Source organism: Amphiprion ocellaris, chromosome 17 (assembly GCF_022539595.1).
Source record: "Amphiprion ocellaris isolate individual 3 ecotype Okinawa chromosome 17, ASM2253959v1, whole genome shotgun sequence".
Taxonomy (NCBI): domain Eukaryota; kingdom Metazoa; phylum Chordata; class Actinopteri; family Pomacentridae; genus Amphiprion; species Amphiprion ocellaris.
Window position 1 is genome coordinate 20489527 of NC_072782.1, and position 21864 is coordinate 20511390.

At 42.6% G+C, this 21864-nt stretch overlaps 2 protein-coding genes and 1 long non-coding RNA gene across 7 annotated transcripts; all 3 read right to left on the reverse strand.

The window, feature by feature from the left end:
* Positions 1-6718: 6718 nt before the first annotated feature.
* LOC111579012 (hydroxycarboxylic acid receptor 3-like) lies at positions 6719-8523 on the reverse strand. The gene has a single exon (XM_023286066.3). It carries the CDS (start codon positions 8318-8320, stop codon positions 7328-7330), a length of 993 nt encoding a protein of 330 aa, XP_023141834.1. The 5' UTR covers positions 8321-8523; the 3' UTR covers positions 6719-7327.
* Positions 8524-8742: 219 nt separating this feature from the next.
* Positions 8743-17320, reverse strand: denr (density-regulated protein). 5 transcript variants are annotated; one of them, XM_055004098.1, is made up of 9 exons: positions 17161-17320; positions 15273-15385; positions 14265-14284; positions 14078-14162; positions 11354-11434; positions 10266-10382; positions 10043-10182; positions 9141-9220; positions 8743-9050 (listed from the first exon to the last, which is right to left on the reverse strand). In XM_055004098.1, the coding sequence occupies exons 2-9, from the start codon at positions 15373-15375 to the stop codon at positions 8933-8935; spliced, it is 744 nt and encodes a 247-aa protein (XP_054860073.1). In that variant the 5' UTR covers positions 15376-15385; positions 17161-17320; the 3' UTR covers positions 8743-8932. The 5 variants fall into 5 exon arrangements, with proteins under 5 accessions (XP_054860073.1, XP_054860071.1, XP_054860072.1 ...); XM_055004096.1 differs by having other exon boundaries at positions 11354-11441; positions 14076-14162; XM_055004097.1 differs by lacking the exon at positions 17161-17320 and adding an exon at positions 17031-17049 and having other exon boundaries at positions 11354-11441; positions 14076-14162.
* Positions 17321-17593: 273 nt separating this feature from the next.
* LOC111579013 (uncharacterized) lies at positions 17594-19972 on the reverse strand. The gene is made up of 5 exons (XR_004848629.2): positions 19763-19972; positions 19550-19657; positions 19361-19453; positions 19109-19269; positions 17594-18999 (listed from the first exon to the last, which is right to left on the reverse strand). It is a non-coding gene; the product is annotated as an uncharacterized LOC111579013 (long non-coding RNA).
* Positions 19973-21864: the final 1892 nt, after the last annotated feature.

Here is a 21864-nt window from a genome sequence, read left to right on the forward strand (position 1 = left end):
CTGTCCCCAGGTATGCTCAGTGGGAGTGGCCAGGTGCACCTGTGGCTCGTTACCAATTGGCAGGGATGGTTAAAAGATGAGTCGGCCTGAACGTCATGGCCAATGGGCCAGATCAGCTGCCAGAGTGTGGTGTGGTGTTGTCTCGTCTCGCACGGGTCTAGGGGACCCGTGTTGGATCTTTGGGAGTACTGTGTTGGATTTGTCTTGCTGGATAAAATAAACGTCTTATCGATTGACGTCTCACCAACAGATTTCCTGCCTCTTTGTTGTCCTACGTGTTACTTCCCTTATCCCCTAGCTGTCGGGACGTAACATATTTGGGGGCTCGTCCGATTCTTTAAGAGTGATTCTGTGGGGTCAGCTGTATTTGTTGCTTGCGATCCTTTGTTTTTCATGCTTATCTGTTGCCTCATTCACGGTTTTCCTCAGGTAGACAGGTGAGTGTTCAGCCGAGCTGTTTCAGCTCCTCCGTCGGACACTCGTTTGTTATTTTTCCTTTGTTGTTTTCGGAGTTAATCCCGGGCGGGGTCCAGACCCTGTTGGGGGTAGGCGCTCAGGGCTTTGGCCGCTGAGATCAGCCTTTAAAGTCGCCTCGAGCCCGGCACGCTCCAGAAGATAGGTAGGTGAAGAAAATCAGGTAGGACTGAGGAAAGCTTGGTGAGTGTTGGTATTGTGTGTTTAACATGTGTTCCCGCGGTGGCTGCAGTGGTACGGTCCAGCTGTATGCGCGTGGCCGGTTGTCAGACGACTTGTATTAGCCTGGTTAGCTGTGGCCAGTTCGCTACCGTTGGTGAGTATGGCAGCGTTTGTTTTGGAGGAATTTGTGGCTAATCCGACGGTGAAGCAGCTGGACGAATGTCGGAAACAAGACTTGCTTGCGATTGCAGACCACTATGGTCTAAAAGTCCCGTCATCGCTCATTAAACGGGAGTTAAAAGCCGTTCTGCTTGGTCACCTGGTACGTGAGGGGTTTCTTACCTTGCCGGTGTCTGAGTCTGCTGATCTCATGGCTGAGGCCGCGGCGGCTGTGTCCGTCTGTGGAGACCAGCCTGCTGCAGCGGGACGCTCTTCTCCTCGGGGAGGAGAAGGGGCTGGTCCGTCGGTCCCGTCTGGCGAAAGACCACAAACGCCGGAGCCGAAGCTGTTCACGCTGCCACGTTTTGATCCGCTGTCGGTCGAGTCATCTCCAGGCTCCAGATTAGATGCACGTATGAAAATGCGTCTAGCTCGTCTTCAGCTGGAAAAGGAGGAACGTGAGCGGGCACGAGAGTTTGAGCTCCGCAGAGAATTGGAGCTGAAAAAGTTGGAGGCAGAGACCGCCGTTAGAATGCGGCAGCTCGAACTACAGAACGTGGTGAGTTCTCCGGGTAATGTAACTGCAGGTCCTTCATTTGATATGAGTAAGAACATTTCCTTGGTTCCTGCATTCCGTGAGACTGAAGTGGAGGCTTATTTCAGCACCTTTGAACGGATAGCTGCTGCCTTGTGCTGGCCTAGAGATGTGTGGGCTATATTATTACAATGCAGGTTGACAGGTAAGGCTCAGGAGGCCTGTTCGTCCCTCTCGGTAGAGGATGGTCTCGAGTATGATAAGGTGAAGAGTGCTATCTTGCGTGCCTATGAATTGGTCCCTGAAGCATATCGACAGCGTTTCCGTGGCCTTAAGAAAGGAGCGGGCCAGAGCTATATGGACTTCGCGAGGGAAAAATGCACGTTGTTTGACAGATGGTGTACCGCCAGTAAGGCTGAGGATTTAACCTCTGTTCGTGAGTTGGTGTTGTTGGAGGAGTTTAAAAATTGTCTGCCAGAGCGCACCGTCGTTTACCTGAACGAGCAAAAGGTTACTACATTACAACAGGCTGCTACTCTGGCAGATGAGTTCACTCTGACACACAAAAATGTCTTTTTCAAGCGTGACTCCTCCCTCCGTGATTCTTCTCAGCAAGCAGAGCAGCAGGTGACAGGTAGTGCATCAGTGGGTCCTACGGGTGAGAGGAAATGTTTTTTCTGCCGCCAGTCAGGTCATATTGTAGCTGAATGTGCAGCATTGAAACGTGAGCAACGGGGCTCAATTCAAAGTCAGCCCAAAGGTGTAGGGTTGATTAGAACTCCCACCGTTCCTGCCTGTATTCCGAAGGCACCTGATGACTGTTTTAAACCATTCATTTTTAAAGGTTTCGTCTCCCTCACAGGTAGGGTGGAGGACCAGCGCCCCGTAACATTGCTGCGTGATACAGCCTGTTCCCAGTCTCTTATCCTCTCTGATGTGCTGCCGCTCCATGCGGGGACTTCCTGCAATACGAGTGCAATAGTGAGGGGTATTGAAATGGGTTTTATAACTGCCCATCTTCACAGGATTCATATTAATACTGAGTTGGTGGCTGGGTTTTTTTCGGTGGGAGTCCGAGATAGTTTCCCCATTGATGGTGTTGATTTAATTGTGGGGAATGACATTGCTGGGGGCAGGGTCTATCCTGTGGCTGAAGTTGTTGCCAGTCCCATTTCCGACCCTGTGCAGGACGATGTGGCCCGTAGCCATCCTGAGATATTTACTGTGAGTGTGTTAACCCGAGCAAAGGCCCGTGGGCAGGCCGAGGATATTGACTTGTGTGACTCACAGCTTGCTTCTGCTCTGTTTGAGGATAGGTTACCCCCTGCTGGTCAGTCGGTGAGCTACCCTCCAAGGAAACTGCAAGAGTTAACTGTCCCTATTCCTCCTCCTGCAGTGTCTTTGCCTTTAACCCGTGAGGCGCTCATCGAGGCGCAGAAGAGTGATCCCTCCTTGGCGAAATATTTCAGGTCCACCGGTGATCCAGACAGTAAGTGTAATGACAAAAAGCAGACGTTTTTCTTCGATAATGGCGTGCTAATGCGCAAATGGGCTCCGCAATTAGACAGAACATCAGCTGAATCTGGTGAGGACTGGAGAGTGGTGTATCAACTCGTTGTACCAGTTAATTGTCGACAGCATGTGCTAGAATTAGGGCATGAGCATGTGTGGTCTGGGCATTTAGGAATCACCAAGACTTATGACCGCATCCTGAAACATTTCTTCTGGCCAGGTATGAAGGCTGGTGTGACTAATTTCTGTAACACTTGCAGCACATGTCAGGTTGTGGGAAAACCGAACCAAGTGGTGCCTCCAGCCCCTCTGCATCCTATTCCTGCTGTTGGTGAGCCATTTGACCATGTGATTGTGGATTGTGTGGGTCCGCTGCCTAGAACAAAGTCTGGTAACCAGTTTCTGTTAACCATCATGTGTGTGTCCACCCGTTTTCCTGAAGCCATCCCATTAAGGAAGATCACTGCACCCGCTATCAGCAAGGCATTGATGAAATTTTTCACCACTTTTGGGTTGCCTAAGGTTGTGCAGACAGATCAGGGAACCAATTTTATGTCTAAAGCATTCAAGCAGACTTTGCGCTCACTTGGTGTCACTCACTCCACATCTTCTGCTTATCACCCGGAGTCACAAGGAGCTCTTGAACGCTGGCATCAGACATTGAAATCTATGCTGAGGAAATATTGCCATGATACAGGGAGGGGCTGGGATGAAGGTGTGCCTTTCATACTCTTTGCCATCCGTGACGCTAAACAGGAGTCACTGGGATTCAGTCCAGCTGAGTTGGTGTTTGGTCACAACGTGCGTGGGCCATTGAAGGTGTTGAAGGAACAGTTTGTGTCAGGTTCCTCTAAATCTAACCTGTTTGCTTTTGTCTCAGAATGTAAAGATAGGTTGCAGTGTGCATCTGTATTGGCAAAGCAGGCCCTCTCGTCCTCTCAAAGCAGCATGAAGAGACGATATGATAAAAAGACGGTCAAGAGGCAATTCCACCCTGGTGATCAAGTGTTGGTCTTGTTGCCCATGACCGGTTCTTCTCTCTCTGCTCGTTTTTCAGGTCCGTATGTGGTAGACAGCAAAATATCAGACACAAACTATGTCATCCGAACACCGGATCGCAGAAGGAAAACCCGTTTGTGTCACATTAATATGTTGAAGTCATATCGCTCCAGGGAGACTTCTGAAAATGTCCAGCAGGAGTGCCCTGCAAAGACAGCCGCATCTGCTGTCCTGGTTGATGCAGATGCATTGACAGATGGTTTGGTTGAGCCCTCTGTAGGGGAACAGTGTGGTAGGTTGTTGAATTCTCAGATTCTGTCCACCCTTGAGGCACATTTGTCATATCTCCCTGATGATCGACGTGGTGACATTGTTGGTTTGATTCGCTCTCACCCCACTTTGTTTGGTGATGTGCCTTCCCGCACTCATGTGATTGAGCACGACATTGATGTTGGAGCTGCTATCCCTATTAAACAGCATGCATACCGTTGTCCTATGGAAAAACGGGAGAAGATGAAAAAAGAGGTCGAGTACTTGGTTGACAATGGCTTAGCCAAGCCCAGTTGCAGCCCCTGGAGCTCTCCGTGTTTGTTAACGCCTAAGTCGGATGGTACTCCTCGTTTTTGTACTGATTTCAGGAAGGTTAATGCAGTTACTGTCCCTGATTCATTCCCATTGCCTCGCATGGAGGATTGCATCGACAGCATTGGCCCAGCCACCTTCATCACGAAACTAGATCTCCTGAAGGGCTACTGGCAAGTTCCATTAACTCCCAGGGCCTCTGAGATATCAGCATTTGTTACACCGGATCACTTCATGCAATATACCGTGATGGCATTTGGTATGAGGAATGCCCCTGCCACTTTCCAGCGATTGATGCAGATTGTATTGGGGGATGTACAAAATTGTAAAGTGTACCTTGATGATGTGGTGGTGCACTCAAGCAATTGGAACAGCCATGTTTCCAGTCTGAAAGTTGTGTTTCAGCGGCTTGCTAACGCTTCGCTAACCCTCAACCTTGCAAAATGTGAGTTTGGAAAGGCAACAGTAACCTATTTGGGGAAGCAAGTGGGACATGGGCAGGTTCGTCCAGTGGATGCAAAGGTTGCAGCGGTGTTATCCTACCCAGCTCCTACAACCAGACGTGAATTGAGACGGTTTCTGGGTATGACGGGTTATTATCGGTGTTTCTGTAAAAATTTCTCTGTGGTTGTTGCCCCCCTGACCAGGTTGTGTAGCCCTGGAGTGCCATTCCACTGGAATGCTGTCTGTGAACATGCTTTCAATGCTGCAAAGTCTCTTCTTTGCAGTGCTCCTGTACTCGCTGCTCCTAACTTCTCCCGACCCTTCAAACTGGAGGTAGATGCCAGTGCGACTGGAGCTGGTGCTGTTTTGCTGCAGGATGGTGAGGGGGATGTGTGCCACCCAGTCAGTTATTTCTCCACCAAATTCAAGCGTCACCAGTTGAACTACTCCACCATTGAGAAAGAGACATTAGCCATGTTGCTCGCCCTGCAGCATTTTGATGTATACGTAGGCTCCAGTTCAACACTAGTGACGGTCTATACTGACCACAATCCCCTAATTTTTCTGGCACAAATGTATAACCACAACCAGCGGTTGATGCGTTGGGCCCTGTTGGCCCAGAACTACAACATCAACATTAAGCACAAAAAAGGTGCTTGCAATGTGGTGGCTGATGCTCTGTCACGTGTATGAATAGCGGCATTATTTTGGTACATCTACTGCAATAACAGGTGGTGTACTTGGATCAGATGTGTGCGCAAACAGATGTTTGTTCTTATGGGAGGGGGTGTTACATTCTGTGTTGAATAGATAAGGTAGGTTGTGTTTTGTTTTTTTTTTTCTCTTCCCTGTCCCCAGGTATGCTCAGTGGGAGTGGCCAGGTGCACCTGTGGCTCGTTACCAATTGGCAGGGATGGTTAAAAGATGAGTCGGCCTGAACGTCATGGCCAATGGGCCAGATCAGCTGCCAGAGTGTGGTGTGGTGTTGTCTCGTCTCGCACGGGTCTAGGGGACCCGTGTTGGATCTTTGGGAGTACTGTGTTGGATTTGTCTTGCTGGATAAAATAAACGTCTTATCGATTGACGTCTCACCAACAGATTTCCTGCCTCTTTGTTGTCCTACGTGTTACTTCCCTTATCCCCTAGCTGTCGGGACGTAACATTCAGCATGACCATTACTCAACAAAGCTAATAGTCCACCATGCAAGTGTGTTGATAATGGATGGAGAAAATGGATGGATGGTCTGTGTAGCAAGTTAGCAAGTCAGCTATGTTATTCACAGGTGAACAGTTATCTTTCGTAAGACAGTGGGGAAAAGCTAGTCAACTTGGAAAGAAGTGAATACACTCAATGTATAAGTATACTGACCTCTGTCTTTTTCATTTATCGCTTTTCTTCAACAAAATCGTTGGGATTTGAATTCTCTGTTGTCCTTGGCCAGTTTTTGGCGAAAAAACACAAAACACAATCACCATTTTTGACCATAAATGGATTCACAGGAGAGAATAATTACAGTAGCAAGCATATATATTTTTCCATACTCCATTGTTATTGACAGTGATGTACTGTAAATTCATTTTTCACTATCTTACTGCACATATTACAGTATTACTGTTTAAATTACAAAATGTTCTTACAGCAAAACCTCTTTTCTACACTGTAAAAATTGGATTCCATGCATTTTTATTAACTAAAAAGCAAGTTATTTTTACAGATTTTCCCAGTTTTATTACATTTTTTACTAAAATAATTTACATATTGACTGTAATATATATATATAATATACATTGCACTGTTTTGTACCGTATTTATATCACAAAATAATTTGACAGTATCTTCCAGTTATTTGATTGATGTATAAATTTATTAAGCACTGAAAAATGGATATATTTTAACAGTATTTTAATCATTATTCTACAGATCTTCCATTTGTTGTTAAATTAAATAAAACAGCATCACAGAAAAAAAGCATTACTTACATGTCGACTGTAAAAAACTAAAAATAAATAAAATTGGCTAAAATGTTACATATTGTCCACATTTTGAAAACTTTTTACAGATAATTTGTTCTTTTACAGTGTATGACTGTATTCAAATAAGCTAAAAATATCTATATTTAAAGATATACTGCCAATGCTTCTGTAATTTTTGAACATTAATTTTCCATTGTTTTTTTCAGGTATAGGCCCCCTGAGTATTAAGATGACATGCATTTGTTGATCTACATTTGAAAACAATTCAGAATGCAGAGAGCCTGTTTTTCTTGACAAAAACGTATTTCAAACTTAAAGGAAAAAGAAGAAATTGGTGCATTAAAATTTACCAGAATGCAGGAAATTTGTGAAGCTCAACAATTTCACACCTTTTGCCTAATGTTTCCCTAAATGTTCAAATTAAATCTAAACTTGCAGAATATATTCACAAACTCAATTTAAAAGGAAACAAACCAGCACGTGGCTTTACATTCTTCTACCATCAACAGTGGAGATGTTATTGTCAGCTAAATCTGCTGGATTCGTCTTCTCATCGCTCCTCCTCAGCAGCTTGTTCAGGACCTTGTTGAAGGTGCCGCTGAAGGCAGGACTGGAGAAATAATACACCACAGGGTTGAGGACGCTGTTGAAGTAGGTGAAACACACCGATGTGTAGAAGGCCAGGTTGGCCTCTTTGAAGTGGGTACACTCGTCATACCACACCTTGAGGATCCACACTGCAATACGCGATATCGTGCTGGGGAAGAAACAGGTGATGAAGATCAAAGCCACGGCCAAGATGAACTGCACGGCCCGTTTGATTTTCCCCTTCTTGTCCACGGTCCTGATCCTCAGCTGCCATGTGATTCTGATGGTGCAAAAGGCCACGATTGCAGTGGGAAGGAAAAACTGGACCACATAGAAAGTGTTATGCCAGGTGGAGAGGGGGCTGAAACCCATGCAGATGTTGAAACTCTCACACTGCGTCCGGTTGCTGTTGAAGAAGAAGTGCTCATCAGCGAGGAGGTACCCGGTGGCAAGAAATATCAGAAACCACAGGCCGAGTGAGACCCAGAGAGCATAGCCGAGGCCCATCTGGTTGATGCGGTTCATCGGGTGGACAATCTTGAAGTAGCGGTCGACAGCCACAGCCGTGAGGAAGAAGATCCCTGCTGCACGGTTGGCTGCCAGCAGAAAGAGCAGGATGCGACATGGGACGTCACCATAGAGCCAGTGTTTGCCACGTCTGTAGTAGTCGGCTCTGAAAGGGAGGCAGAACAGCACGATGGAGTCTGCCACGGCCAGGTGGGTGAGGTACACGGCGTTGGGCTTCCACGTGTCCATGTGGAAGATGAACATCCACAGAGCCACAAAGTTCCCCATCAGGCCGAACATGAACTCCAGGATCAGAATCGGAGGCAAAACCTGGTCCAGGATGGGAGATTCAAAGGCGCAGCAAACTGTGTCTGTGAGATTCATCCTCTGCCTTGGCAAACACCAAGCTGCTGCTGCTGCTATATACCCAGTCAATAAAGATATGCTGCACCGAGGTGACTTCTGTGGAAAGATAATCGTGTTTGCGCTCACCCAAATGGTTCAAAGACAAACATGTGAATTCACAAGTGGAGTGAGCATCTGCGGGCTGTTATCTGCAGGGAGGCGATATTGACCCAAAGGAGCTTGGAAACTATTGTAAACCTTATCTGGCCGGGGAGTGTGGCTTCATTATAAAACTAATATGCAGGGGAGAAGGTTCACTCATGGGTATTGTGTGAAAAACAAGTAACCTGCAGCCATCTTCAAGACTTAGATAAAACACAGCAAATCATAACCGTGAAAAGAATTCATTTTTAATGTCACACATTCATGGAAACAAAAAACTGGAAATGACGACTGGAGCGTACAGGCGAAGGAGACTGAAATTTATTAGCCTACAGTTTTGCTTGAGTGAAGAACATTTGGGAAGGATTCACATCATACCACACCTTTGGCAAACGAGAGAAAGCAGCTATTAACTAAAAAAAATTTGCCAAGTGAGTGGCCAAGTCCGCAGCTTTGTATGTACAGTAAATAAAATAGGTATAAAATGACTTAATGTGTACATTTGGCCAGGTTGTCGCTGTTACAGGTCACATCCATGTCAGTAAAAGTGCATATTTGGTCTTCACTTCTTGACTTCTCCCAGGTCATCGATGCTGTCGTCATCCACCTGCAATACAGAGACACAGGATTCGGTACTGGTGTGGGATTTCAGAGCACATTATTTAAACAGTAACAAATAAACCAAGGTTTGGTGTACCTTTTTCCACATTTAAAATATAAAGCTGGAGATACTCTCTTTTTGGCTGCCATCAAATGCAAAAAAGACCCTAAAACACACTGAAAATAAGCAAGTATCGTGAATGTATCCAAATCTTGACATGTCTACTAAAATATTGTGTATGAACTGGCCATTAAAATACTTCTTCTAGAGCTGCAACAATTTACCATTTTTCTGTCAACTATTAATTGTCAACTATTTTTTTAAATCAATTAGTAAGTTGAGAATCATTTTGTAGACAAAAAGAGCTCATTTCTTTTATTCCAGCTTCTAAAATGGGAACTCTATACTCCTATATGACAGTAAACTGATTATCTTTGGGTTGTGGACAAAACAAGAAATTTAAGGCAACAACCGATATATTTCACCCCATTTCTGACATTTTATAGACGACTATCAATTATTTGAGAAAATAAACAACAGCATAGTTGACAATGGACACAACAGTTAGTCGCAGTCCTATTGAAATATAAATGGAAACACAATCAAACTAGGGAAGAACATGGAAAAAAACAAAACTCAATTTGAACAGATATGGGATATGAGTCACCATTTTAGGTAGAACAGCAATGTTGTCATTTTTTTGCACTCTAACGCACACAAAAGTGATGATATAATTTTTGACGCAGTCTGCATTAAGCTATCAATTAGTTGTGCACCAGTATTTCAAAAATTATACAAAGCTATGAAGACAGCCAAGCCTCTCCTCTCCTAACACTACCTACAAGTCCATAAATTCCACATTACAAGGCAGAGCTGAACCCTGACATGAAAATGAAGTTGAAGGCATTCATGAGGGTTGCAATTACGCAACTAATTACACAGAAATCACATTAGCCAAGCAAACCCCGTCAAGTTTTCTATGACGACAGACGGCTCACCTCAGGCCACTTCTCTTGAATGACGTCAATTATGTCGTCTGTAAAATCTCCCTGAATGATTATTTCATCCTCGGCTGTGACTGAGGCACCACAAGAGAATTTCTGGGCAAAGAATCGCTGAGCCTCTTTAAGGTCGATGTCTGCAAAAGTTGACACAGGATTCACAGTGAGGATAAAGCATTAAATCAATGAGAACAGGGCAGAGAAGAATAAAATCTCTTACCAAATGTCGCCAGGCCACACACCCGTGTGACGTATTTCTTCTTGGCTCTTGGGATTTTTGCTATTGTGACTTTCTGAGGCACAGTCTTCTTTTTCTGTTTGATCTGGCCTCTTCCACCTTGAAACATAAATCACAAGAAAGCAAGAGGAAGTCTTTCAAATGTCCAGCTTGTATATGCATATATTAATGGATATGTGTGTACATGAAGCCTGCTTCAAAGAAGTCAAAATGATCATTGCGAATCCTGATGGAATTTTGAAGTAAATATCAAGACTTCTGTCAAAAATGGTAACTCAAACTAATGGCCTGTACGCATGAATCATGCTAAGTGTCATGTGTAGTCACTCCCCAGAGATACATTCTGAGCCAGTAGTAACAGACAACAGTAAATCGTCTTTAGAGCACTCACTGCTACCTACCTGTCTGACTGTCTACCTATGTTTCCAGTCTATATATGTGCTCCATCACTCAGATTTCCTGGCACTTTGAATTGTTTAATTGTTCCAAAGTTCAAGACACAAACTCAACAGTGTTTGGTTTTCATTTCTTGAACTGTTTGAAAAGTCTGCCTGAGGATCTGAGAGCAGCTCAAAGCATTATTATCTTTATATGCCAATTGAAAGCCTCCCTCTTCAGTCTGACTTTTGGTTGCAATCCTTCATCATATTCATGTTTTAATATTATTGTGTTAATATTATTTTGTTTGTCAACATTAAACGGCCACATTCTACAGTGCCGTGATTTTTGTCACACATTTTTTTCAAGATTGTAGCCGTCGGAAATGATACAGGGACCGAGTAGCCTTGGCGGAGTACTGCACTCTGAGTGCTTATCTTGTTTATAATGTACATTAGTCTTAAGTTGTTTCAGTTTCCATTTAAACTGTCTGCCTACTAGCACTCTGAATTGCGCTGACTGTCAGAGAAAGCTGCTCCTCAGTGAGTCCCTGCCTCAGTAAACCTCACTTGCAGTTATCAGCAGTAAGCACTGATCTCACTGAGGGATTCACAAGGCAGAGAAATCATCAGTCTTATTTTCTTTGATGCACAGAAAAAAAAACGACAACTGATTCTGCATGACTGTTACACCTCTCTTCTGCTTCTTCTTCTCCTCCTCCTCGCCTGCAGGGGGAGCATCTCCAGTGCCGGGTTCCTGCTTGGGTGCATTTGCTGCCGGACCAGTGGAACACAAATAAAATGGGAAGACATTAAAACCAAGCAAGCTACAATATTCATCAACTTTCAGATGACTTCTATGGGTACAAACTGTGATGGATGTGTTTACTGACACATTAGGCAACATCATTACACACCTTTAGAGAAAATCCTCTGGCTTCTTCTGACATGATAATCTATTTTCAATAAGGGTTGACCTTATTTAAAAACCATTCATCAAATACACTGTACTCTGGTTTGCGCAGTCAAAGCCTTTACACTTGCAAAACTAAACTCAAAGATCACGATCACAAATAAAAGTACAGCATGAAGCTCTACCTTTATTCATCGTATGTAATTTCTTCACTAATTTTTCCAATATTTTAGAGAAAAATATTTTACAGCTTTTAGTGCACATATACATACTACTACATACAACTAATTCTTATTTTTATTACTCTCCCGAGGAGGTGGAACCTCGGCAGAGCTACGTGATGATGGGCGTTGGTTTGTCAGTCTGTCTGTGTGCAACATTACTCAAAAACAGACTAATGGATTTGGATGAAATTTTCAGGGAAGGTCAGAAATGACACAAGGACCACCTGATTAGATTTTGGCAGTGATGCGGCTTATAGTCTGGATCCATGAATTTGTTAAAGATTTCTGTATCATTGCGAGATAGCGGCATGGTGTCACTGTAACTATGACAACAAGTGAACACTACGTCTGCTGCCTGGTGATGATCACATGATTATGATCCTACCTACAAATCGATCGCAGTGGACCACGAATTTTTTACAGATTTAGTCTTCAGAAATCATACGACTGAGCAGCCTTGGTGGAGTAGTGCCAAGTGCTTTTCTTGCTGTTAATTAATCTGTCTTTTATTTTCACAATTAATCTATTAGCTCATTAGCTTAAACTTGATACTTTTATTTCTTGTTTTGTCCACAACCCAAAGATAGTTTATGGTCATAGAAGGAGAGAAACCAGAAAATTTTCATAATGAAGCAGCTGCAATCAGTGAATTTAGACTGTGTTTTCTTAAAAATAAACTACTTGATTAAATTTGTACTTAATAACTATGTGATTAATCTTTGCCAGCATAATACAGCTTTTTTGAGTCTGTTTACGTCATCATTTTACCCTGTAATTTGTATACAGTATGTAAAGCTGTCAAAGGAGCAAAAATACTCAGTTCACACGATTATTAAAGAGCAAGAAATCCTCCCTGTTTGAGGATGCATCCCTTATTATAAGCAGCATCTGCTTCTTATGAGGTTGGGGTATGTATGGGGTATGTATGTTGGTCTGAGATTCCCAGTTGGAGCTCCAACTTGGGCATCACCTTTCTCAACTAGAAAAGCACTCAGAGAGCGCAGTACTCCGCCAAGGCTGTTCAGTTGACGTATCATTTCCGACGGATGAAATCTTTAATAAAAAATTACCTTGCGCTGAGCACAAGCATGTGTTATGCATGTGCATGTTATGTATGAATACCAAATTGCGTGTAAATTACTCTTATAAAAGTCTGTTGATCAGTTAATCACTTTTGGCAAACCTTTGTTTTGCTACTGTTAAAATAACCGTTCCTTCCATGCTTTTATTTTGAAGACGTATTTTTAATGTTGCAGGGTTTTATTTTGTCCCATTCCAGCGGCACAGGAAGTGATTCTCTAAGAAGCAGTTTCTTGACATGACAAAGACGCTGCCGAAAAGTCAGAAAATTCAAATAAAGATGAAAGACAACGGTTACACGTTGTTGCTGTCTAGCAAAGGATGTGTCTAAACTTAGAAGCACCTAGTGGGGACAAGGTCTTACGGTGAAGAAATGAGTGAAGGACAAAAAGGTGAATTTGTGTTCAAAATAAGGCTGATGGCTGAATTTAACATGTCTGGCTGGGGTTTGCCACATTGCGTGACCTAAATATGTAGCAGGCGGCAGGAATTGATGGGACTCAGAAACACCCCACAGTTTAATCATTTGTTCCTTGTATGATTTCCAACTAATAAATCACAGCCAGTTTGTAGTAGGATCACAATCATGTGATCGTCAGCGGGTAACTGACGCAGTGTTCACATCATGGTTACAGCGACGCCGTGCCGGCTGCTATATCGCCCAATGGGAAATCTTTAACAAAGCTGTGGATCCAGACTATAATCTGCATCACTGCCAAAATCTAATCACTTGATCCTTGTGTCATTTCTGACCTTCTCTGAAAATTTCATCCAAATCTGTTGCTCCGTTTTTGAGTAATGTTTCATACAGACAGACAGATTCAGAGATTCACAGACAAATGTACGCCGATCGTCACATAACTCCGCCGTTCTTTGGCGGAGTAATAATGGTCTGAATTAAATTAAATGCATCAGGCTGCTATCTGTGCCTTTACTGTCAGAGGGGAAAGAATTCTGACTGAATGGAAGGAATCCAGCAACTAAAACAACTCTACAGGATTTTTTTTTCCTTAAAGGTGAATCAGCATGTTTAGTTTTTTCCTTTCTGGACCACATTCACAACAGCAAATATCAACATTTTAAGCCGTTAAACCTCATTGAACTGCAGGATGCGCTGTCACTACAAACTCATGCTATGCAGTCAAACATTGTTCAAAAAGAAACTGAAGAAAAATTCAGAAAATCTTAAATGATGCTCACCAACAGTCATCCTGGCAAACACATCTGGAAAGTTCTTCTCGAGCCACTGCCTACATTTGGCTGGCTCAGGCATGTACTCACAGTACTGCAAACAGAACAGTGGAGATTCCTTTAGAACTCAGCAAAGAATAGCATATTCAAAGTGGGTCACACAAGAGAATATACGATTTGTCTGATAAAAACTCACCTCAGTAGGAAGAGAGCACACTGCAGACACAAAAACACAAAACACATCTGTGTCACATTTCCAAAAGCACGAACAAATACTTTAAGATGCTAAACTGAGCAAAACGTATTTTGTATATTGTTACGGCCACAAGTATTGGTGTGCTGCCTGGCTTCTGGGGTGGTGTCCTGTTAGGCCTTTGTGTGGGGAAGATTGCATGTGTGGGTTCAGCTGTGGCTGGTTTCAGAGTCTCTCTGGAATCCCAGCTGCCAGCCATTTCAACTGATGACTCCAGAGTAGACAACCTGCACTGCAGCCTTGTTCTCCCCACCTCCTGACCTTCCCTGATTGGGCCATCATCCAGTTCCCCTCCACCTCTGACCAACCGGACACAGCCATCACCACACCTGCAGAGTATATACCTGCAACCAAGCCCTTAGTCTGGGCGGCTGGTATCTGTGACCAGTCCCCCCTGGTGCCTCTCTGTGAGTGACATATTGTTTGTATGCCTGTGATGTGTTTTGGTCTGTAGATACTTGTGATGGGTACTACAGACACTTCGGGCTTCTGTTGGCAGCTGCTAATTTGGTGTGGAGCCTCCAGACTCAGTGGAGACTGAGGTTCCAGTTAGCAGTCTGCCAACTTAGTGAAGAAGCTGTTCGGTATTTTGTGTCTTCGTTAACTGTGTGTTCAGTATGCAAGTGTGAGGCAACGGTTTTGTTTAGTTCGTTTTTGCACTTGTATTAGTTTTTGTTACTTGTGGTGGGTGTTGCTGATGTACTTACGTTTGATTAGGGAGTTCAGTTGTTTTGTGTGTGTTTAGATAGTTTAGAAACTCTCTTAACCTTTGTTTTGTTATATTCTGTTCTTTGATTTAGCAATACTCACCAGTCTTGTGTTCTTTATTATCACTTCTATGTTCCATTTGCTACTAAGCAATAAATTCATGTACCTGAACCAATAACATTCTGGTTATTTTGTTGCATCCAGTCAACCCTAGAGGTTGGATAATAACAATATATACTGTACCTCCACAATAAAGTACTTTCAGTGGGTACTTTGAATCGGGGTCGGCTGTCCCTTGCTCTGATCTGCTATCCGAAGACCCAGATTCCATCTCAGTAGTAGCCATCACAAATTATCTGGATAAAAGACAAATAAGTGAATGGAAAACTAAACATATGGGTCACATATAGCACACGCCATTTATTCCCCTATAAAAAAAATGAAAATTAAATCACAGTAAATAAAAAAATGCTCATTATATGCAATTTACCACAATCCAGCATAGCATCTTCTGGGGGTTTTTTTTGTCTCATAATAACTATTAATCCAGCCTCAATTGGCTTGCTTTGCCAACAACACAAAAATATTGAGTTTATAGTCATAGAGAAGGAAAGGCAACAAGAAAGAAGTGCAATGACAGTTTTTACTTTTTATGTTTAAAAACACAAACAAAAAACCACTCAAACTAATTAACCGACTATCTAAACAGTTGATGATTCATTGCAACCAGTTCGGTTATTTGATTAATCACTGCAGCTCCAGTAAATTGAGGATTATTTTAAGTGGCAGATTTATACACATGTACTGTTTAGGTGAGGCTATATCGGGATGAACACAAAACCTTTCAGTAATATCTCAGTATCTGAGTATTTCACGGACTAAATGCCAAATAAAGGGGATCACCATTTTTATGATTTAAATGAGAAGTGTGTACATATTACGGAGAAATGAAAACCTTATCATTGTTTAATAACATTACTTTATCAAAAAACAAAAGCTGGAATCAGAAAATTGAGACTTTTTTCCCCTCAAAAAACCCCCAAAAGACTCCAATCGACTACCGATACAAATAGTTGACCTTTAACAAAGTAATTGGCAATGGATTGAGCAAGTGATTTACGGTTGCAGCTCTACTAACCAGTACTCCAAAAACTGAAGGTTCTGTTTTTTAGTTGTGACAGAATAGAGCATGAGATCTTACCACAAGAAACCATAAACATTTAACACTTTTTAAAATGACAAAAAACTATGACTTGATTGTTTAATTGTTCTTTCACTTGACTAATCAGTTAGTCAACTAACTGCTGCAGCTGTCATCCTCCATGCAAATGTTCAAGTTCTGAAACACAGTGAAGTAAAGGTGCAAATGAGGAGCAAATATTTTAGTGGGTGAGCTTTGTAAAGAAGAATGATTTGGTGAAAAGTTGTGGAAAATACACTTGCCCAACAACAATAACAAATGTGTAGCATGTAAAGCAAGGGTAGATTAAAATTATAAACATGAATAGAAAATCATGTTAAAAACCTCAAGGTTCCACTCCTCAACAGAACTTAAATGCCAGTGATAAATGTGTTCATGATCAGATACCAGTGCACCATGAATGACCAAGGCTTCTGCCAGTATTTCATCATGCTAGCCTGCCCTGCTAACGCTCAGCCTTCACTGCCAGCACAGATCAGATACACGAGCAGCACACAGTCGGCATCATAAAACAGACTCGTATGAACTGAAATAGGTCACAAGTGAGTCTCACATAGTTTATTTTAAAGCAGAGCAACACACAAGTGCCAACAACTAGCTTTAGCTCGCTAACACATGTGGCTCTTTTACATTGGCTGCGCTATTAAACACACCGGTTAGCTCCAATACTCGTAATAAAATCATTTAAGAGCCAGGATTATCTCTGACGTTGTTCCAGTGAAGGCAAAATGTGGGAAGACTATAGTAAAACAGATATTAACGAACCCTCGAATTTCATTGATCAGGTAACGTTGACTCACCCAGCTGTCACCGTTAGCACCTCCGGTTAGTGGTATTAGCTTAGCAGCTAGCTAAGCTAACGCACCGCTAACTGGGCAGAATTTGCTTCTAATAAATGAATAAAGACACAAGAAATGTCGAGTTACCTACCCCGCACAATAAATTCTAAAACTGCTGCCTGCTCAGGAAAGCCGGTCGCATTATTAGCGCTACTTTGACTTTTAGAAAATCATTCTTATTGACTGAAGTGTAGTTGGCGTACTTTGTGCACGCCTAGTAGCGCTTCTTGTTTGAGTTGTTGAAGTGGCTGAAGTCCTGCAGCGCCCCCTGCCGCTGAGGAGGAGCAACACTTTTAAAGTCGTATTCAGGTAATTTTCCAACTGGTAGGTGAAACAATTTAAAGAACTAAAAATAAATATCTCATAAAATCTCAGTAATTTTCCATAATTAAATAATAATTCTTAGGGTTAATTTTACATGAGATAACATGATCTTTACTGTTGTTAACACTAGTCTAACTACAACAGTAATTATTACTGTTTACTATATTAAAAATTATATTGTAATATAATGTGCAAGTGTATTTTGACAGATGACCAGTGCTTATAGATATTATACACTGATGAAAACACATTCATTAAACAAATCTGTTGTGAAAACTTTTGTAAATATACAACATATCTCTTTCTAACAAACAAATCTGATGTTAAGCTGCAATATCTAAGTCTTTTTCTGTTAATTGCATCAAATTTTAGGAATACATGTACAGTAATAAACTTGAATTGAACAGTTTTACAGATTTAAAATAGTGAATCTTTCTGAATATGGAACAAATTCAAGTCTTGTTGCTTAAAAAATATTTTCAGGGTTATTGGTTATAGGTTTAATGTTATTCTACATTAGAGATGCCAGTTGACTGTTTATATTTTCAGTTTCATGGATATTTTTTTGAAAAATACACAGAATGAACAAGCTATATAAATAAAGAAAAACAAAAAAGAAAAATCAGGCTTTTCTCTTCAGGACCTCTTGAGAAAATATTTACAATAATACAAGAATAAATGCAGTCCCTATTAGAATAGCAGTACGGTATAAGTACTGCTATTCTACTGCAATAAAAATAAAAGGAAATAGACATAAATAATAGTAGAATAAAAAAGTAAGACATAATACTGACAATGATGCTCAAGTAATAAAATAATACTGCACAGGATATTGGAATATTGCACACAGTCCTAAAACTAAACAAAAAGAAAAACATATTCTTGAGCAGCGGGTTACTTCTCGACTCTTCAGATTGGATCCAGGACTTGAAGTTGTTGAGGATTTCCTGGAATCGCTTGTGTGTTACATACTTTACCATTTCTCTATTTTTAATGCATTCATTCCCTGATGACAAAGATTAATAAATCAAACTGCTTAAACAAAATGCTACATCTAATGTTTCTGTCACCTTAAACTGCTGCTTAAACTACAACATGACTTTTAATTCTGAAGTTCAAACCACTGCTGATACTGTGACTGCTTTTCCACCTGATCATCAGATCACTCAGGACATTTAATACGGTTGATTATTTTTGTTTATTTTTGAAAGGGTAAATGAAACGACTTCATCAGTACGTTCAGCAGCAGTGGGAGTTTCTGCTGGACCGGCGTCATACAGGTCAGTCTGAACAATGACGGTCGAAGTAGAGGTGAGCGCAGCCTCATTCAGATCTGCTGTTGCAGACTCCTTTGGACCTTCTTCTGCAGAGGCTGTCTGATTGTCAGGTATGGCAGAGCTCTCTGAGGCCTCAGCAGAAGCAGGAATGGTGCCATTTCTGCCAGCGTCATCTGAAGAGGAGGTGGCTTCATGTTTACAGCAAACAGCAGGAACATTTTCAACGGCTGAGCAAGCCAACAGCTGAGTGTGTGTTTGCTGAGGCGCTGCCTTCCTCTGATGATTGGACCACTGGAGGGACGCTCATAGAGAGAGCTGAGACCAAGTCACTGGATGAAGAATGACAACAAATGAATGAGTAAAAGATTCAACAAATCCATTACCAAGTGGAACATTACATCAAATAAACCATTTAACATCCATCCAGCCATCACTTACTGAGAGCTGCTGTCACTGTTGTCCTCGTTGCTGAGGGTCAGAAACGAGTGCTTCAGAGCAACGCTTGGTGAGATTCGTTACTGAGGATTCAGGTGCAGCATCTTCACCCGGAGGCTGACAAACTTCTGTTTGCCATCATCAGTCTCCACATCTGGATACAGCTGCATTTGGAAAAAGATCTAATGGTTTTTCAAAACAGCACAGATGTTTAAAATCAGCATTTCCATGTTGAGACCATCAAGGATCTCCTACCTTCAACAGCTCAAACAGACTGTTGAACCTGCTTGAGTAACGTCTCAGAATCTGAGGCGGTAAACCGGTCATGACTTTGTACTCTTCAGGTGTCTGGAAAACAAGAGAATGTATTTGATATGTTAAAAACAACTGCAGGAATTTTGGTTATATATGTAAATAAATAATGTTCAAGACAGGCTTTCATACCTTCAGTGTCCATGTGTTCTCTGTGGAGGTAAAGTAGAGCTGGGTGTTGGTGCCTTCACTCAGCAGCTCATTCTCCAGCTAACCCAGAGTCTCCACCAGAGTTTTCATCTAAACAGAGAATACCAGCTACATCAGCATAAAAGATACTCCTGCATCTGTTTGAGTCTCAACGTAAAGCTGTGCTATTAAATCCTAGAACACTGGAGGACATACCAGGTGATATTAACACCTCTGAGGGAACAGCGTGCTGCCGAGGAACATGGTGGACAGAACAGGCCCACAGACCACATATGCCTGCTGCGCAGTAGATTGGAAGGCCCAGAAGAACATCAGGGGACCTGACAGAGAAAGATAACAGTCAGGGGCTACAGTGGCTTCCTGCACAGTAGAGCGTAACATGGAACACTTCTCATCAAATTTTGACAGGTCCTAATCAGAAGCTGCCGCGTCACAAGTGGGCGGGATTTTGCCCTAAGACGCCAATCAGAGACTGCCACGTCATAAGGCGGGCCATAGTATGGGGTCCAATGAGAGACTGCATGTCATAGCGTCCCTCCCTTAGCCCCGCCCCATCCGCCATATTTGTAGTTTTTAATTTTAAAAAAAGGAAATGACATTTAAAAATGCTGGAAATGATTGTTGTAAAAAATTATTTATAAAACAACAATCATATGGGACACTTCTCATGAAATTTTGACAGGTCCCAATCAGAAGCTGCCATGTCACAAGGCAGGCTATAGTATGGGGTCCAATGAGAGACTGCCGCGTCATAGAGTCCCTCCCTTAGCCCCGCCCCATCCACCGTATTTGTAGTTTTTTATTTTTTAAAAAAAGGAAATGACGCATTTAAAAATGCTGGAAATGGTTGCTGTAAAAAATGATTTATAAAACAATAACATGGGTGGTCAAAGTGAAGGTGTGGCGAGTGTAGTAGCAGCAAGCTAGGAGGGTTGCAGAATACGGCGAGAGCTAGGGCCGGGGTCAAATTGCCCAGTAGCTCTTAAGCTAAGCTCGACAACGCCACCTCGGGGGGGGGGAGACACACCCCCAAGGACAGTTCTGCCTCTTAATAATTTGTCTGAGGCACTCAGGTCCGTATACCACCAGGCAAGAGGCGTGGTTGCTCAATTAAGTAATAAAATTTTATTTAACAATCAAGTTAAAATCAATTAAAACAACTAGATAAAAACAAGGGGAGGGACGTGCAAAGGGGCAGAGGCTGTTGCTTACCATGTGGCAGGATGTGTCACCTGAGGGGAGGAACAGGGCCCAGGGAGAGGTCACCAGGTGAATAAATCTCACACACACACACACACACACACACACACACACACACACACACACACACACACACACACACACACACACACACACACACACACACACGATGGATTAAACGAAAAATACCCACGGTTCACACATCACACCGGGAGGGGTACCACCACCGACAACACCACATTCCCTGCCACAGGTGCTCAGCCTCTGAAACAGAACAAAAAGGGGATTAGTGGGAGCACAACATGAAAAATAAACTAAGCAAGAAATTAAACTATAACCAAGAACAAAAATCCCATAAACTAAACATCACAAAAGCGACATTTAAACCCAGAATACAAAATAACAAAAAATACCAAGAACCAAACATTAAAGTTGAAAACTATATGACGAAAAGAAACTAAATCCAAATAATAACCCACCTATAAAGCTGTGTCCCCACGTGGACACAAATAAAAGCACAAAGAGAACAAATGTTAAAAAACAAGAAGACAAATACTCAATCTAGAAGAAATCCAACTTCCAAGCTGCCTGGTCTAACTCGGCTGATGCCAAGGGGAAGCCGACCAGGCCGATGAGGCAGAGAAGTAGCGGAGGCTAGCTGCAGTTAGCCGTATAGCAAGCCTGTCACAGATACATGACCAAAGTGAAGCAAAACAACAGCAAGGCAAAACAGCTTCCTACAATTGCAGTGAACATTTTACCAAACAGGCAGGCTGCTGGCTGGAATAAACCAGACAAAAGGGGCAATACAACCTACCGTTGGTAACACAAACGTAGCTACCCGATGCCAATCAAGATAACACGCCGAACATTCTAAACACCGGTAACAAACCAGGGCGAGCAACCGGAAGGGGGCGTGGCTTCAGCCTCAGTGAGAGAGCGAAAATGTACAGGGGGCCGCTCCCCAGCTTTGATAGCTGGTGGGCGTGCCCCGATTGGCTTACAGCCCCGTGCAGCCTAGAAGAACACAGACACAGACCTTGGGCAGGACTATCCTGCTACAGTCTACCCCCACTTCTTGAATCTTCGCCCTGACG

What these genes read in the sequence shown, in the direction of transcription:
- denr (XM_055004096.1), bottom strand. Translation starts at nt 15,375, where the DNA reads ATGGCTACTACTGAGATGGAATCTGGGTCTTCGGATAGCAGATCAGAG. An exon ending in TGTGCTCTCTTCCTACTGAG is followed by an intron (nt 14,163 to 14,264) that starts GTGAGTTTTTAT and finishes TTCTGTTTGCAG; the next exon opens with TACTGTGAGTACATGCCTGA. An exon ending in TTCAAGAGAAGTGGCCTGAG is followed by an intron (nt 9,221 to 10,042) that starts GTGAGCCGTCTG and finishes GCTTATTTTCAG; the next exon opens with TGTGTTTTAGGGTCTTTTTT.
- LOC111579012 (XM_023286066.3), bottom strand. Translation starts at nt 8,320, where the DNA reads ATGAATCTCACAGACACAGTTTGCTGCGCCTTTGAATCTCCCATCCTG.